The 19,375-nt window shown below is 47.2% G+C and overlaps 1 protein-coding gene across 1 annotated transcript; it reads left to right on the top strand.

Annotated features, from left to right (window-relative positions):
- Positions 1–1,134: 1,134 nt before the first annotated feature.
- LOC126527325 (uncharacterized) lies at positions 1,135–19,056 on the top strand. Its single transcript, XM_050175112.3, has 3 exons — positions 1,135–1,929; positions 11,519–11,696; positions 17,489–19,056. The coding sequence occupies exons 1-3, from the start codon at positions 1,768–1,770 to the stop codon at positions 18,088–18,090; spliced, it is 942 nt and encodes a 313-aa protein (XP_050031069.1). The 5' UTR covers positions 1,135–1,767; the 3' UTR covers positions 18,091–19,056.
- The last annotated feature ends 319 nt before the right edge of the window (positions 19,057–19,375 follow it).

Consider the following 19,375-nt stretch of genomic DNA (forward strand, 5'->3'; position numbering starts at 1 on the left):
TCGGGGCGTCCACTTTGGGATTCAGCCACAGGGATGCATGCTTCGCTGTCCAAACATTCCTTACAGAATCTAAATGAATGCCCTGCTAAATTCAATTTTTTTTCTTACTTTTAAATTAATTATTACTCATTCAACAGCACCTTCCTAATTTTATTTTAGCCGGTAATTCAACCCTATTCAATGCTATTCCCATAGATATTAGGAAATTTATGCTCTATATAATTTTGGAATAATCCACCCATTTCTTGGCCAATACCCCATCGTGGGTAGGAGCCACACGTGCCACAGGCTACAACAACAACAACAACGATGGAGTATGTTTCATTAGAATGTGAAGACATCTGCCCAGCGGCCGATTTAGGCACCACTGGCCTCCTTGAAACCCTTGGGTTCAGCGAGAGCAGGGGGAAGTAAACATGTCCGCACTAGAGATTAGTAAGAGGCGATATGAAGGTTGGTGGAAGAAAAGTAGGGAAACGACAAAAAAACGGAGGCGTGCAAATGCGAAGTTCACAATAGAGGTTCAGAAAGTTTGGTCATGGGAATTCATCGTGGGTTTTTCTTTTCTTTTTTTCTTTTAACCTAGGTTGGACATTAGGTAGTATAATAGCAAGAGCTTGGTGGCGCAACGTGTCTTGAAACGCAGCACTGTCGTCGCCTGTCTCGCTATGAAGCGTTGACCGCCTTACGGGTCGAGTATCATGTAACAGGGGATGAGCTCGCGTTCCACCGCTCTCGGTGGTTTATGAAAGAGAGAAGCTGATAACGCGCAGCTTTCTAAAGAATACATTTCGAGGAATATGAAAATACATGTGTACATATCATATGTATAGCAGCCGGCCCCAGCTGAGTGCGACCAAAACCCAATCCCCTAGGTGCGCACAGGTTCGCGTAGGCTTCTCAAAATATGTCGTATTACAATGCGCTGATCGATTATCTCGGTGCACGACTTTAAAAAAAGATACCGAAAATCTGGAACAATGCTCTTTGTTTCACCTTGCCGGTCCCGCTTGCCCAACGCCGCCCAAACACAATGCACCCCGAAGGGGGAGGGGGGGGGGATGACGCATGTGACGTAGTGATTCGCATAACAGAAAGCCCTCCAGGGCTGGATTCGCAGCTGCACAGAGGGCACGTGTTATGTACGAACCACGCTGCGAGAATTTGAATATTTCCTTTTTCCAACTTAACGACGCGCAGTAATGTGAATGACGAACGGAGACGGCGTTCGCGATTTCGCCAGGCTTTCTCCGCGGTCTTCTTAAGGACACCGACGAGACGCGAGCACCGACAGGACGATGACGACCACAGGTGGACAATGACAGCACAGTCTTCGGCAGGTGCGCCCGTGCTGTGCGCCTTTGTCTTCGCGGACCTCTCTGCCCTTCGACCGGCGCCTGCGAGCTGACGGCAGTAAGGGAGTGCAGTGTTGGGACGGAGGGCGAATACCGGAACCCCCTCTCGTCGGCGTTTTGCCTCGGCACCCAAGAACGGAATGCGACACTCTCCACAGCTGGGGAATTCGAGAATGTCCCGCACGAGGTGGTGTTGACAACGCCGCCAGACTCGACGCCGCCATTAGCGGGCTCCGCCCACAGCGACCGCGCCCTTTCGTCATTGAAGGCATCTTCCTCGAGAGGACTCGACAGCGGTCACAAGTGTGCTAATTCGCTGGTTCTTTTTTTTTTTCTTGTCAACCCACTTCCGCAGAGTCTAACCAGCTTCAGTCTTCATATGCCTCTTGTGGAGAGTTTGCACTGACCGGTCATGCTGCTCCGATTGTCAGTTTTGCTGGCGACATGCGCGCTGTCGATGACGGCGGAACAAGAGGACAACCCCTTCCCCACGTGGCTGATTGAGGCCGGCAGTCACACCAGCGAAGCCGACACCGCCATCGTGAGCACTCGAAAGCCACGCGTCACGGGCAAAGTGAGTATCCATATGTACAGCCACACTGGGAGCCCACCTACACCCTTAACGGTGTTCTCTGTCCATAACTCGCACCGCTACACTCCTAAGGGTGTGAGTTGTGGACCGATTTCCACTCTTAAGCGTGTGCATTGTTTCACAGCGTACTGTCCCTCAACCGCGCCTCGTGTTTTGCAGATGCATCGCGTCAGCTGGTGGCCTTCGCAACCGCTGCCTTCGGATTTGTTCGCCTCGCGTATCGTGGACTATAGAGCTTCTTGCCAAGGCGTTTTTTTTTTTTTTCAACGTGTAAAACCGCAGAATTTCTATGTTTTGCGTCAAAACAGTGATTCGGTTATCAGGGATACTGTAGTGGGAGTACCCCGAATTAATTTCGACCACCTGGGTTTCTGCGTCGTGCGCCCAGGGCACAGTACAGGATCGAGTATGTTCGCATTTCAGTCTCACACGGAAATACGGCTACCGCGGCCGCGGGATTGAACCCGCGACCCCGTACTCAGCAGCTTGATGCCATATCCACTCATTTACCGCAAGCGGTTCTTCGTTTTATGTATTACTTGATTTCTTCAGTGCAGTTATGTGTGCAGACTACGTTCTAGTATCTTATTCGCCCTCTGTCGTTAGCTATCTTTATTTATAAGACCAAATGTTGAGTGTTTTGTGTGTCTTTTTTATGTCCTTCACCTTTCCTTCGTTCAATGTCGTCTCGTTTCTTTTCCTTTTGGTACGTAATGTAGTTCTATAATGAAAAGGAGTAGGCAGCGTCGCTTAAAGGCGCCGACACCTCTTAAACATCGTGTATTTAAGGAAGAGGCCCTGGGAGAGTGGCCTCACCCCTAATCAGCCGAGAAAGCCACACGAAGGCACCTCCTCCTGTAGCTGCAGGCAACTCGAGTGTCCAACCGCACAGACACGCTGCGTCTTACATTGAATAATCTTAGCTCCTGTATTCTCTCTTCCACTCCATCATCCCTCTCTTTGCGTGTACGGTAACCAACTAGACAAAGCGTATTTAACTTTCCTGCCCTTTGTGCGTACCTTCCTTCCTGCGTCCTCGCTCTCTCTCTCTACACTCTTTCTCAATCTCAATTCGCGCGCGCTTAGTGCCTCCTCTCTTTTCTATATTTATCACCTTACGCATCCTTTCTCTTTTTCTTTAGCCCCCCCCCATACTAGTGCGTAGAAAAGCGAGCCGGATGCACCATCTGGTTACTTTTCCTCCTTGCTCTTCAATTTCATTACTTGCAATGCATCGTACAATTTATGTATATATTTTCTTCTACTACTTCTTCTTTCTTAGTGTTATTTTTATATACTGCTTAAACTTACTACAGTCTGCTTGCGGCCTTTTTCCCACAGCATTGTTGCACTCAACTATGTTCTGCTCGCGTCATTCGTATTACGTCTAACATAATACAACCAGGGCAGAGGGATCAGTCACCCGCCGTGGTTGCTTAGTGGCTGTGGTGTTGGGATGCTAAGTACAAGGCCGCGGGATTGAATCCCGGCCATGGCGACCGCATCTCGACGGGGGCGAAGTGCGAAACCAACCGCGTACATAGATTTAGGTTCACGTTAAAGAACCTCAGGTAGTCCAAATTTCCAGAGTCCTCCATTACGGCGTGCCTCATAGTCAGATCGTAGTTTTGGAACGTAAAGCACGTTAATTTTTTTTTCAGAGGGATTAGTTGAGAGACAGAGAATTAAGCAGTACGTTGCAATGTTACACAATGTTGCCTCCTATTTTTCTCGTTCCGGTCTTTCTCTCTCTACGCATTTATAGAAAATAACAGCGTGCCACTTTGTATCTGCATGTTTTCAGAACAGATGGCTCGCTAGAAAGCATCGGGGGGTTTGTATTCTTGCTGCGGACTCTTCAAGCGAAAACAAAAATCTGCTGTAGTTTTGGTCTTGTTAATCTGTGTTATGTCACTCGGTTTGTCTACTTTAGCATTCAATACGCGATGACCGCTGTGCAGATCGTCAGCTTTGTGTTGCATAGATAAAACTGACACACATAAAAAAATCTGCAGATCCTATGCACTATGGTAATCGGTTTAAGCAAAGCTTTCATCGGTGCTTGAGTCGAGTGAGGTTGCTGCTTAGCGACCACTTGCAAGTAAGCACAACTGAGCTGGGCAGAATTTTTACTGCGAACGGTCTCGCTAAACATAAAACTTGTCGCATTCTGAATGTGACTCTGTCGCACATGAAGATGATTGTACGACGACGACACAACGACGACGACGGAAGGGCGACGATGGTTAAAAACAGTAACGACATGAGAACACTGGAATTACCAGAACGGCGTACCGAAGACTACATGACGACCGTAGAATAACGAGTCTGAAGTGGCGATGACAGTATGAGGCGACGGCGCGATGTCGTGGTGCCCATAAGATGACGACGCTGTAGTGGCGAAGCTGGTGTGACGACAATGGTATGACGATGACTGCATGATGACCATGGGATAACGGCGTGACGTAAACATGACGCCGATGCTCTAATGACGCCAATGGTATATGACGATGACAACATAAGAACGATGGTGTGACGAACGAAAGGACGAAGCTGGAATTACGGCGACGGAATGACTACAATGGAATGACGATGTTAAAATGATAACAATGGTATGACGATGCTGGCGGGTCGATAACGTCGTGACGACAATGAGATCACAATGTAGGAATGACGATGATGACGTTACGATAGCCAAGGGATGATGGCAATGGGATGATGACTCAGGAACAACTACGACAATATGGCGACTAATGGAACAACCATGGAGCCATGACGTCGACTCTGTGATACCCACTGACAGAATGACGACGGTTCCAAGATGGCGACGTTCTGACGACGATATGACAACGAAGTGACAACGGCAAGTGAAAACAGAGGAAAGATGACGATGACACAACGACGATGGAATGATCGTAATGGCATGAAGGCGATGAAATGACAACGACGGCGTCCCGGCGTTGGAGATCACGTTCAGGTGCATAACCTGACGCTGTTCGCCGCCTTAGTTCGCACTGTGTTCGGTGTCTGCTTGCACCATGTCCGGTACCGGCCAGCCGGAACGACTTAATCCCGACTTATATATGGTGTTTGCATTAACGTCAGGTACCGGCCTACCAAGAGAGCAGCAGCATGAGCAGCAACTGGAAAAATTGAAGCAAGAGGCAAAGCAAGTTTCGCTTTGAGAGGTGGACTCAAGAACGTCAACGCTGCAAAATAAGAACCCTTAGCAGGAAATATTCAAGACGCAGTCGATAATCGTGCGAGCCATCGTGCACAGTTCAGTTTGCAAACGATCGGTCATTTTCGCCCGAATATGCAACTGTACATTTCAGCAATGCCGTAGGAACGTTGCAGATTCCGGTGAAGAAAAAGTAGAGTCCAAGAAGCTGAGCACTTGGCGTTTATGTGGCTGAAAAGGAATTCTGTGGTTTCACGTGATATACGCTGATTGGTTCGGTTGCAACCTTAGACATACTCTTGGCCAAAGTTAAATACATGCAACACCGTTGTTGAGTAGCTGAGTGATTGGATTGGTGTGGCACTTCAAACCAAACTATTCTAGCACAGACTGAGTGAGACATTTCTTGTCTGGTTTTGGAAGATTCGTACTGAAGTCTCCAAGGATGATCGCAGGGCTAATGTCATCACGGCTAACCCATGCAAAGTGCTGGACATGAACTTCTCGTTATCCCACATGGGTGCACCTGGAGATATATATACACAGTGGATATCACAATTGCGTCTTTCGTTTGTACGACACAAACTTCCCCGCAGTCGGTGGCATTGTCCTCTTGCGAGCCAAGGGTGTGTGGTTGTACAAACACCCCGCAGGGGCGTCTGCGTGAGCAGGCGTTTGGTGTGTTGCGCCACCACGTACCCGAGCACACGGGGTTTGAACCCTCCCGCGTCTAACCGTGCACGGCTCGGCCGTGTCCGGGGAAAGGAGGATTCTGGGGGTGGAGCCAATTCTGAGCGTATGGACCTTCATGACCTCTCAGCGGAGTCAACACACACCTTAGGCCTCGGCTTCACGTAGACAGCACTCCGGGAGAAATCGGTAGTTGCCTTTGCCTATTATCCTCTCAAGCCTTCGTATTTTTCTCTCATTTTCAATCTTTCCTGTTTTCTTCTCTCTTCTATATTCCAATCTTCTTGGCAGCGAGGGTTAACTCTGCGTGAGTAGCCAACCTAGGTTATGTCCTATTCGCTTATAGTGGCGACGTACAGCTGGCGTCTGTAGGACCTGTGTTTACAGGCGCTGCAGCGTCCGCTTGTAGGGTGGCTGGCTGGCGTTCCTGCCGAAAACTACAGATTCATTCGCTCAGACCCTGATCGCCCTCAGAAAAGAGGGCACACCGAAGTTTTCCAGTCTTTTGTGAGAGGGCTTCTCCACAATGTTGATGATGTCACAGAACCACTCCATAAGCATAATCCAAAAGTGATATGTGCTCAGGAAATACATTTAAAACCCACTCAAATAAATTTCCTCAGACCGTATGCTATCTTACAGGAAGACCATGATGACGCAGTTGCCTCATCCGGAGGTGTAGCAGTATTCGTATAAGTCTGTGGCATGCCAAAACCTTTTTGTCCAGACAACCCTCCAGGCAGTGTCGGCGCGAGCGATTCTCTTTCACAAATTAATAACAATCTATTGCGTTACCATACCGCCTTCTTACCCACTTTGAGAAACCGAATTCTACAAGCTGAGTGGCCGGCTCCCAGAACCATATATTATCGCTGGTGATCTTAATGCTCGCGCCACTTTGGGGGGAGACTATATCGGTGTGATGCCAGGGGTCGGCTTATAACAAACTTTCTGGCAAACACTGGTGCGTGTCTCTTTAATAAAAAGATCCCACCTATTACAATATCCACCCCATTTCATTTTCAGTCACAGATTTAGCGATTGGCACTGCGACCCTCTTTCCTTGTGCAGAATGAAATGTCGTTTAGAATCCATTTGAGAGCAACCACTTTCCTATAATGCACGCCTTGACGCAGAAGCATGATAATCCCCCCCCCCCCCCCCCGTTGGAAAATAACATCACTTGACTGGAAGCGTTTTAAATAGTCAACCTGATACACGATTTTATCAACGATTTTAGTATTGATGATGCAGTAGCGTATTTTCCTTGTTTTATACTCGATGCAACAAAAAAATTCATTCCACAAAAAAAAGGTCTCCCATGTAAAAGACGGATCTCCTAATGGAATTAGTAGTGCAGACTGGCGCGAAAGAAACAAAACAAATCGTGAGGCGTACTTCGTCGCTTCCCGACTGTGGAACATCTCATAGAATTTAAACTGGTAAAATCACGAGAAAGGCAGACGCGGAGAGAGGCGAGGAGGGCTAGCGCTGGGAAAGGTTTCTCTGACATAACATCCTACACTCAAGAGTCTAAAGTATGGAATAGCCTAAGAAAACAACACTGTAAATATGCTTGCACTCTTAAGCATGCTTTCTTGTCGCACTACCCTTACTGTTAACCTTACTGTTACGACCTTACAAAACTTTATAGAGGACGACAACGGAGCTCCAACTAGACGTGCCATGACAAAAGACGCAGTTGAAAGCTACTTAATCATTCTGACAGCCTTGGTCGCACAGAAATATCCGACAGGAGAGTTTCATATCTCACCCTGTGAAATTCTTTTGTTGTATACATCTGTGCGCCCAAGGCTGCCAGAATGATTACGTAGTTTTCAACTAGGTCTTTTGTCATCGCACGTCTAGTTAGCGCTCCATTGTCTTCCTCTGTGAAGTTTTGTAAGGCCCCATCGCTAAGAGTGTTAACATTGCCACAAGAAAACACCCTTAAGGGAGTAAACATTTTCGCAGTGTAAAGGGGCAGCAAATCTATCCATTGCCCTTAGTTGACGAACAAGGGAATACCTTGGAAGACCAGGCCAACGCTCTGGGCGAAACTTCGAGCGTGTATCGAGCTACACACATCACTCAAGATCATTCCTTAAATATAAACAAGTAGCTGAATTTAAGTGACTGGATCGTAAATTCCGACTGAATGAACCACGCAACCGCCCTTTTAATAGTGCTGAGCTGAAAGCAGCCTTGAGCGCATGTAGAAGGTCTGCACCGAGAGCTGACAGAATGATGTATGACATGATTAAAGACCTACACACCGACACACAGATGACTTTTCTATGACTTTTCAACACTATCTGGGCTGCCGGCTGTCTGCCATCATCATGGAAGGAAGCTATTGTTATTCCCTTCCTGAAGCTAAGTAAACACCCTTTCTCAGCGGCAAGTTACCTTTGTTCGATAGCTCTCACAAGTTGCCTGTGTAAGCTTCTTGAAAAAAAAAATGATTAATCGTCGATTTATGCAATTCCTCGAACTGAACAATATGCTTGATCTCGATCAGTGTGGCTTCAGAGAAGGGCGGTCCACAACTGATCATCTTGTGCGCATTGAAGGAAATATCCGTGGCGCATTTGTACTTAAACATTTTTTCTAGATGGTCACTTCATCTGCAGAGAACATACATCAGCCTAACATATTTTGTCAAAGTTCGCTCTAATCATCAACGCACCTGCTCTAATACCGCTAACGATATCACATGTGCTACACTTTTTTGTAACCATCCCTCTGTAAGACAGCCTTTTTCACTGCGTGTGAGTGAGCTTAGCGTTGAAATGGATGTCCCACTCCTCGAACATCGCTTAATGCCTCCAGCTAAGCAGCTACCGCCTTGGGAATGGCAGCTGATAGAGCGGGATATATCTTTTCTAGAAGTTACAAAGCATGCTCCAGAGCTCCAAATCCGAATGCATTTCATAAACTTTAGAGTTTAGAGCTTAGAGTTTAGAGTTTTACACAGACACTTTTAAGTCACATGCCGGGGTATCTTATGCAGCCGTCGGTCCATCCTTTTGGGAATTCGGTGTACTGCACCCGGAAGCAATTATCTTTATGGCTGAGGCCTACGCGCCATTGTTTGTGAAGCTATAAGAAATCAAAGCAAAAATACAATTGTATAAACAGACTCCTCAAGCGTCGTAAGAATGCCACGGCATTAAAACAAAAAGGTGCAGTTCTTCATTTTCTGAACTACCACAACAGGCTGCGTTTGGAACTTTTGCGTACAAACTCGGCCTGTGTGTCGCTGGCGGGGCTTGGGAGAACCAGCGAGCCAAATTACTTTGTTGTTGCGTGTCTTTTTTTTTTTTTTCTCAACGGAGACGTTTGTCGATTGCGCGGCACCAAACCCTTAACACCTTTTCCCACCCCAAGTCTCTCCTGCCCATATTGATGCCACGCACGTTGTTCTGCCGAGATTCGACTCCGCAGCCGGAATCAAAGTGACACCGTGTCGAACAGCCTCCACTATTATCAACTACCTCCTGGGCTAGTTCACCGTGCGGCTAATTACGCGCTCCACCCAGAGACGCCAACTACAGCTGCACGTAATCACGGTTTCACCGGTAGTGGGTTCGCAATATACACCGCAATGTCTTTGAACCCGCCACCTCCCATATTCGAAGGAAGAAGCGTTCATCGCATCTTGTCACGAAGCTGGTTATCACTTCATAGTTTGCAGAGGTATATGTGTCTGTCGATGGCGTCGTTGCATCGTCGATAGTGACAATGTGTATGCGGCAGTAGAAATGATCAGGTGACATTTGCCGCACAACCTATACAGCTGCGCCTGTACAGTGATTGGAAACGTAGGAGGGCCAGACACAAACGTGATCTCGTTGTAATGCGATTATCATTTTATTGTGATTAGCATCATTAGGGCACTTCAACCTTCTTCCGCTAGCTGTCTATGTATGTGGCTGCCTGTATTTCTGGCTGTATCTCTACCGTTTAGCCGCCAACTTGGAATACTGAGTGGCCTATGGTCTTGTGATTCACACCGTCGCGCTGCTGCGACCAGGGAACCCAGTTCGAAAACAGTCCTCACGCCAACTTGGATCACGGGTATCTGTCACAGCGCATGTGCCGCTCATCATTAACTCGTTACTGGGCATGTGCTGCCACTTATATGCCGCCGTTCAATGAAGTTCGTTCATCCCAACTTGGATGACAGGTAAGGGGTAGCTTTAGATGAGGATAAAGGGAAGAAAGCTGCTGGTTTGTATTCTCTGTCGGTTTCCATCGGGCCAACGTAAGCTCGCGAGCAAGCGCACAGAGCTTTCCCGCTGCGTCTGTCCTTGACATCTGGATAGTGACGCAATCGCCACAGCACATGTGAAAATCGAGCGGCTGCGTTTACTTGCTCGTTTTCAACGATGTCACAATGACTTAGCAACCATTGAAAAATGATGTCATATCCTTTCATGTCCTTTCTCAACCACCCGATGATAAATTTTTTCTGTGTCCGCGACAAGTTGTTCGTGGGGTCCATGGAATAATGCGGAGACCAAACTCTGGAGGGCGGCGACGGGCGCTTTCGCGTTTCCGTCGATTCATTATCGCGTGACGTCGCGAGATTCCCGAGCGGTCCCCGCCACCTGAACAAGAGCAGCTGAAGCGGCGAATCCAGTGCTCTGGCTTGGCTCTGTTTCTCCACGACTGCGTGTTTGCGTTTTGCACGAAAAGCGCTAGAGACGTCTATCGCGTGCTGTCATGACGTATGCAACGTCACTCACCACTGCCTGCTCGGGCGCGGGTGACTTGAATTGGGCTAAAGGCATGCGGATCCTTCAGACGCAATTTCCCCGTATGAGTCGTTTCTCGGCACGGCACCAGCGTGGCGAGGTTTCTGTAACGATGTTTTAGCAGTCCACGTTGACTTACCATTTGCCTTAGCATTTGCCTTTAGTTTTCCTTTAAGGATGCCAAGCCACGTTCGTAGGACGTGGGCTTGTATACACAGAAGTAAACCATACTATTCTAGCACAAACTCAGTGACACATTTCTAGTCTGGTTTTGGAAGCTCCTCACTGATGTCTCCAAGGACAATCGCAAGGGTACTGGAACCACGGCTAAACCATGCAAAGTACTATACATGAACTTCTGCATATCCCACATGGGTGCGACTGGAGATATATACACAGTGGATACCACATTCTGTCTTTCGTTTGTACGACACAAACTTCCCCGTAGTCGGTGTCATTGTCCTCTTGCGAGCCAAGGGTGTGTGGTTGTACATACACCCCGCAGGGGCGTCCGCGTGAGCAGGCGTTTGTATGGGTTGCGCCACCACGTACCGAGCACACGGGGTTTGGACCCTCTCGCGTCTAACCATGCACGGCTCGGCCGTGTCCGGGGAAAAGAGGATTCAGGGGGTGGAGCCGATGCTGAGCGTATGGACCTTCATGGTCCCTCGGCTATGTATGACCCCTTCATGTATATATGGACCTTCATGGCCCCTCGGCCCATGAGGGTCCATATATACATGAAGGGGCCATATATATATATATAGTTGGCGTTGCGCGTAGTCGCATAATTAGTCTTCATTGATCAATCAGCTTTTCCAATATTTTGATCAGTTGAAAATGTCAATGAGAAAATTGTAGACCAACATGAATATATATATATATATATATGGACGTATAATATGCTCACGCATTAATAACATTTTCTTTCCTTTGACAGGTCAGGGGTGGCACCGCCTGCCTCAACACCGAAGAGTGCGGCATTGGCAAGTGCTGCCTGCGACGGTCCAAGGACCCACGCCGTCGCTGCAGACGTTTTCAGCGCGCTGGCGAGCGCTGCACCGACGAGCAGATGATGGGAGGCTACTACTACGGCCACTGTCCCTGCAACAAGCACTGTGCGTGTCTCTTTTTTAAGACGTCTACGTTATAGCGGAATCTCGTTAAACCGAACCTCGGGGCACCAGAGACGTACACTTCTGTTTGCCGGGAAAAAAAATCGCAGAGTTGCAGCGCTATGCTTGGGGGAGCGTTTCGAAGTACTGCGGAATTTTTTAAAAAGAACGTCGCCTGTTGTAGGTAGCATAATACTTGTGTTTCAAGCTGGAATGTCCAGAGTAGCGTCCATTACTTGCAAGAAAAAAAACATCGAAATACGTATGCAACTAAATCACACAAAAAATTCGCAATTTACCTTTTTTTAACTCATTACTTTACGGCACGTATTGCCATTTACGAACTGTGGCCGGTGAGCTTGCAGAGCGAGTCCGCTTGGAGTGAATTTCCAAAATGACGCCACTGTGCAGCATCAGACTCGCAGTAAGAATGCACTGTTCTTCCACGTACTTCAGGGGAAGCTTTAGCTCAGGCCCAGCTCCGACGCGGCGTATTCAAATACATGTAAAACACAAAAACATTTTTTCTGAGATAACCCCTGCACCATTTTAATGAAATTTGTTGCATTTGAGAGAAAGTTAAATTTTAGTGGCTGTTGGAAGCATAATTTCTATTTAGGGCCTGAATTTTGTTACATGAATTTTCGAAAATTCGGAAGCTTGAAAAAAAATAGAAGCACGAAGTTTAAAAATTCACAGCTCTGCATCAAGAATAGTTATCGCGGTTCTGGGAACGGCATCCATTAGATCATTGAAAGCGGACAAATTCGATGTGTCATTTTACATTTTACGTGAATTCTTTTACGTTGTTTGCAATGGTTCTGCAAAAGCTGCATTTCCATGTTATTAAATTTCTTGAGGTGCATGTGTCACATATCAATTCTGTCCGCTTTGTATGTTCTATTACATGCATTTCACGTAATTGTATTATCATTTTTTGTTGCTGACTTACAGAGTTGTAAAATTGATAGTTTAGTTTTTTGAAAATGTTTTATTTTTTGCCAGTTTTTAAATAAAAGGGACATCTTAAATCAAAAATTCGAAACAAACATTCAATAGATTTTAAGTTTTTTTTTCTTTTAAATACAACAAACCTCGTCAAATTTGGTGCAGTGGTTGCCGAGAAAAATCCTTTTACATGTGTTTATGTAGGAGCACCCGAGCTAAAGCTTCCTCTTAAGCTAACGAAACGCTCCTTTGTGCAATGAAGAACAAAAGTGAACGCCCGTGTATTTAGCCGGACAGTTTGGCAATGAATATGTCAGAACTGGTGTCGTCTCGCAGATTCATTTCAAGTGGACACGTCTTCCAAGGTCCCCGGCTACGATTCGTAAATTTCAATAGGTGCCATAAAGTAATTATTTGGGATGCTAATTAGTGATTTTTGTTAATTAGAGGTATCTGTGTTTCAATTTCTAGTTCTAGTAATGTCCCCCTCTGCGAATAATCCAGCTCAAGGACAAAAAATTACGTTACCTGCCACAGGCGAGCATAAAGAATTCCGGGAAACTTAAAAATTATGACTCCGTGGACGTGCGTGTACTATAACAGAGAAATCGTTTCGATCGGCATCCACGGCGCCAGAATCCCAAAGAAAAAGTTGGAAAATACAGACTGTAGGAAGCAGAATTTTAGTTCAGGCAATCATTGTGGTTTACAAAAATTCAAGAAAATGTCAAGGTTAGTAGCAAAAACAAGAATTGAACCCAAGTTTACAACACGGCAACGCCGTAATAAGAAGAACGACGCCTGAATTTTAGTAAAGTGCACTTATTAGTCCGCGCAATGGTATGTATTATGCGTCGCTTTAAAATGTACCAGTAAATATTGAGTACAACTGATGCAAAATCCTTCGTAAACATTGTAACAATGTTACGTGAACTGCTGGCTTATGTGTTGCATTTATTCGCTTTAGATGATATAGCAGTGATATAGAGCAGATGCAGTTTGAAGAATAGCAATATCTGTCTTTGGTGCAGATTTATGGATTTCTAAAGCTTGCACCTAATTTTTTTAGACGACAGTTTCCGCTAATATTCGCAGTGTATGCTTGCCAGGCACTACACCAAAATTCTGCTTCCTATACAGTCAGAATTGATGTTTCTCTCTTATATGCCGTAACTTTATTTCCAGTTGGTTCGGCAGTTGTCTGGCGAGAGCATTTAGGCACTTTACATGTATATGAATCGAAAAATTGGAGTTGGCTCCCAAGTAATATTTCCTCCTAGGTGTCCGATCGGTATTACGCTTTCGGATACGCTAGAACTCTCTAATCTTACTGCGATAGCAGTTATATGGACATTCCAAGCGAATAGCCGCCGTCGGCGCTGCCGTGATGTTCCGTATATATTTATGTGTCTATGCTATATGTTTTATTTATGCTGTATGGAAGAATATCATTATCGTTAGCAATCATGTGAACATACATACAAATACGTGGAAGAGAAAGAAAAGTGGGCTATGAACTGTCTCCTAAACGGGCAGACCGCGGCCGCTCGCTTGCAGATGAGAGAGAAAGAAAACGAGAAAGGGAAGGAGGAGGCATATGAAGAAGAAAGACGCAGTTTCTCCCGAAAGACGAAGCATCGATTGTGATAGCAAATTAATAGACACGAAGTAACCTGAGCTAACCCTGGCATCATACAAGATGTGGACGTGCTCGGTAAGGTGCGTTGCAGTGACCATGGGATGGTAACAACTCGAATTAGCCTAGACTTGAGGAGGGAACGGAATAAATTGGTACATAAGAAACCGATCAACGAGTTAGCGGTAAGAGGGAAAATAGAGGAATTCCGGATCAAGCTACAGAACAGGTATTCGGCTTTAAGTCAGGAAGAGGACATTAGTGTTGAAACAATGAACGACAATCTTATGGACATCATTAAGGAGTGCGCAATAGAAGTCGGTGGTAACTCCGTTAGACAGGATACCAGTAAGCTATCGCAGGAGACGAAAGATCTGAAACGCCAATGTATGAAAGCCTCTAACCCTACAGCTATAATAGAACTGGCAGAACGTTCCAAGTTAATCAACAAGCGTAAGGCAGCTGACATAAGGAAGTACAATATGGATAGAATTGAACATGCTCTCAGGAACGGAGGAAGCCTAAAAGCCGTCAAGAAGAGACTAGGAATAGGCAAGAATCAGATGTATGCGGTAAGAGACAAATCCGGCAATATCATTACTAATATGGATGAGATAGTTCAAGCGGCTGAGGAGTTCTATAGAGATTTATACAGTACCAGTGGCACTCACGACGATAATGGAAGAGAGAATAGTCTGGAGGAATTCGAAATTCCACAAGTAACGCCAGAAGAAGTAAAGAAAGCCTTGGGAGCCATGCAAAGGGGAAGGCAGCTGGGGAGGATCAGCTGACAGCAGATTTGTTGAGGGATGATGGGCAGATTGTTCTAGAAAAACTGGCCACCCTGTATACGCAATGCCTCATGACCTCGAGTGTACCGTAATCTTGGAAGAATGCTAACATAATCCTAATCCATAAGAAAGGGGATACCAAAGACTTGAAAAATTATAGGCCGATCAGCTTACTGTCCATTGCCTACAATGTATTTACAAAGATAATCGCAAATAGAATCAGGAGCACCTTAGACTTCTGTCAACCAAACGACCAGGCAGGATTCCGTAAAGGCTACTCAACAATAGACCATGTTCACATTATCAATTAGGCGATAGAGAAATGTGCGGAATATAACCAACCCGTATATATAGCTTTCGTTGATTACGAGAAAGCATTTGATTCAGTTGAAATCTCAGCAGTCATGGAGGTATTGCCGAATCAGGGTGTAGACGAGCCGTATGTAAAAATGCTGAAAGATATCTATAGCGGCTCCACAGCCACCGTAGTCCTCCATAAAGAAAGCAACAAAATCCCAATGAAGAAAGGCGTCAGGCAGGGAGATACGATCTCTCCAATGCTATTCACAGCGTGTTTACAGGAGGTATTCAGAAACCTGTATTGGGAGGAATTGGGGATAAGAGTTAATGGTCAATACCTTAGTAACTTGCGATTCGCTGATGATATTGCCTTGCTTAGTAACTCAGGGGACCAATTGCAGTGCATGCTCACCGACCTGGAGAGGCAAAGCAGAAGGGTGGGTCTAAAAATTAATCTGCAGAAAACTAAAGTAATGTTTAACAGTCTAGGAAGAGAACAGCAGTTTACTATATAGGTAGCGAGGCACTGCAAGTTGTAAGGGAATACATCTGCTTAGGACAGGTAGTGACCGCGGATCCGGATCATGAGACTGAAATAATCAGAAGAATAAGAATGGGCCGGGGTGCGTTTGGCAGGCATTCTCAGATCATGAACAGCAGGTTGCCATTATCCCTCAAGAGAAAAGTGTATAATAGCTGTATCTTACAAGTACTCACTTACGGGGCAGGAACCTGGAGGCTTACGAAATGGTTCTACTTAAATTGAGGACGACGCAACGAGCTATGGAACGAAGAATGATGGGTGTAACGTTAAGGGATAAGAAAAGAGCAGATTTGGTGAGGGAACAAACGCGAGTTAATGACATCTTAGTTGAAATCAAGAAAAAGAAATGGGCATGGGCAGGACATGTAATGAGGAGAGAAGATAACCGATGGTCATTAAGGGTTACGGACTGGATTCCAAGGGAAGGGAAGCGTAGCAGGGGGCGGGAGAAAGTTAGCTGGGCGAATAAGAGTAAGAAGTTTGCAAGGACAACATGGCCACAACTAGTACATGACCGTGGTAGTTGGAGAAGTAGGGGAGAGGCCTTTGCCCTGCAGTAGGCGTAACCAGTATGATGATGATGATGATGATACGAAGTAAGGATCGCAGATCGCTTTCAAGATAGGACCCACGGGGCCGCGCCCTACGCAACAGCCGCTAGAATAGCACGCCCCCCCCCCCCCCTCCCCGCCCCTCCTGTCCCTGACGGAAGACGGCCCGCTTCCCGCTTTCCTCCCTCGCGCACGCCATTGCACGCTTTCACTCGCACATACAGTAGACGGCGTGCGGCGACGATGTTATCGCCCTTGGAATTTATGCGGAACATCACGGCGACGGTGACGGTAATGGCGGTAATGCGCCTGGAATGTCCGTATAATTGTTATCGTAATAAAAACGGAGAGCAATAAAGAACATGGTCGCACGCAGAGTACTAGTGTTACAGACAAGAGTCTAGTCCCATGGGCGACAAATATTCCATTACATCTCTGGGAGCCTCATATCGAATGCACGATATGAGGCTCACGACCTTTCAGAAACGATGTATCTTGAAGCGCAATTCTTGCAAGAGTAAGTCGTTGAAACTTGCTCAGCTGAACGCAGCGACAAATACGCTCAGCTGAGCTGGAAATCTTAACAGCAAGTGCTCAAGCGTTTTGCTGGACTGTCCACAGGCGAGGCATGAAGGGCTTGGTGCATGTCCTTTTTGGTGAAGTCGATGAGCGACATTTACACACCCGATTCGTAACGCCGTCTGAAGAGTTCCAGCTCAACGCTAAGCTTTTCTGTTGAGGTGATTGTTTATGGTGGCCCCTTCGGGCGAAACTACGGATTTCATTATTATTTGTTTGTTTGTTTGTTTGTTTGTTTGTTTGTTTGTGTGTGTGTGTGTGTGTGTGTGTGTGTGTGTGTGTGTGTGTGTGTGTGTGTGTGTGCGCGTGCGTGCGTGCGTGCGTGCGTGCTTGCGTGCGTGCGTGCGTGCGTGCGTGCGTGCGTGCGTGCGTGCGTGCGTTTGATCTTTCTCTTTTCTCTCTGCCTTGAGAAACTTAAAATTTTGTCCCACTCTGTTTTCTTGTAGCCGATTGCACGCCCGTCCGCGGTGTCCTCAAATGCGTCAGGAAGCAAGTAGGCCGGCCCACTGCCCCGGGAACTCGGCCGCAGAACGTACTGCCGGAGGACACGGGCAAAGAGAGCAAAGAAAGCGATGAGCTGCCGAAACGCCTCGCGCCCCCACCGAAAAAACCGAACTTCAACGAAACCAAGCTCGAGTTCCCGGAAATACCGGAGTTCTTCAAAACCTTCGCCGCGTCAGATAATCCCGCGCCGGCCACCGTTCCGCCTGAGGAAGGCGGAGGAGAAGAAGGTGGTGGCGAGGAGGGCGGAGAGGGCGGAGAGGAAGAGGGTCTACCGAATGGTGCCGAAGACCTGCCTGAAGATATTACCCCGACGTCAGGAGGCGGAACAGAGCAGCACGAGCCGCCCGAAACTTCGAACGAAGGCGCTGTCGAAACGACTACCACGGTCGCGCATGCACTGCAACCTAGTGGTGGAGGCGGCGGAATGTCGGCGCACTCTATGTCACACCCGGTGCGGCCTGGCTCACCGCGTCTGCAGTATGTGGGTCTCCCAGGTTCGCGTAGCGTACCTCAGTTACCACCGCCTCCTACGCTACACCAATAAAGCGGCGAGCACCGATTCCCATCGCCAAATGCCGTACCACGTCCAGCGGCAGGTCTCGGCAGTGGCGCAGGGGGACTCGGTCTGCGAAATTCTCTAGATGCAGGTGTATTACCAGGGTCTGCTGTGTCGCAACTTGGTAGCAATAGAGCGGGAAATCTGGGGTCTCGGTCGCCTAACAGAGAATGACTATCTAGTGCAGGCACTGCAACTTCACTGTCACAGCCCGCTGGTCCCTTCCAAGTGCCTCCGTCGCCTGGAGCGCGCCTAGTGGGTCAGGATTTCCTGCAGGACAGCCCGCGGGAATTGGAGCCGGATATCCGGGGCAGCCTTCTGGCATTTCTGTGCAGCAGCCTACAATTCCCTCGACCAGCAGAGCAGAACTCAGGAGGACGGCGTATAACTTTTGGGTCGTAATCGCCGTTCCGTTGCTCAAGTACTTCCGCCTCCTCAGGCATCTACTCTATCACATCCTCCACCGACGTCTCGCATGCTTTAAGCACCTCAAAAGCTGTCGGTGCCCAGCCTCGGAAAAGAAGACGGTGGCTTAAGGCGCTGAGAAATCACTGGAAATCAAATCACACAAAGGAAAAGTTCAAGCACGCGCTGACCCAGCAGCAATTGCTGCCCACTAGATAGATCTGTCCCGGCTCTTCTTGCTAAGATCGAAATGGCTTTCACGGTTCTGAAGACCCATTATTCACTCAGGCTTGCGACCCTATTATGCGGAGACAGGGCGGATACAAAAAAAACGCAAATGACTTACAGCGTGTCGTTGAACTTAGGTTCTCATTTTCGGTCACCTACCACAGTGATGAGGTTGTATCGTGGTGCCAACCGCTGCGCGTCTTACAGTTTTTCACATAATTCCTACACGCGATGAACTGCCGCTACTGAAATCCTCGTGAACACTCTCTTCGGATATATTTTGCAAACTTGTGACAACAATAAATTCGCACTTACCCTCTTTCCGCTGATAATTTTAGAACCTTTTGCGGTACTAATTGCCGAGGTGTAGATATATTGATATATTTTTTTCTTGATAGTGCGCGACGCACTGCCGTAAGCGTTTTCTATATTGCGTCAGTATGATTGGTCATCGCGATCTCCTCGCATCTGACGGCGTCTTACGTAGTAGTAGCAGCAATGAATTCAGGCATGAACAGGTGGAAAGCGGTTTGTGACTGTACTGTTGCGTTTTCAGGTTCGCCTGTGTTTTTGACCCAATTTAGGCTCCAAAGCACACGTCTGGGACCACTCCGTTCTTCTAAACCAGCTACATGGCAGT

The sequence above is a fragment of the Dermacentor andersoni genome, chromosome 9 (genome assembly GCF_023375885.2).
Source record: "Dermacentor andersoni chromosome 9, qqDerAnde1_hic_scaffold, whole genome shotgun sequence".
NCBI lineage: Eukaryota > Metazoa > Arthropoda > Arachnida > Ixodida > Ixodidae > Dermacentor > Dermacentor andersoni.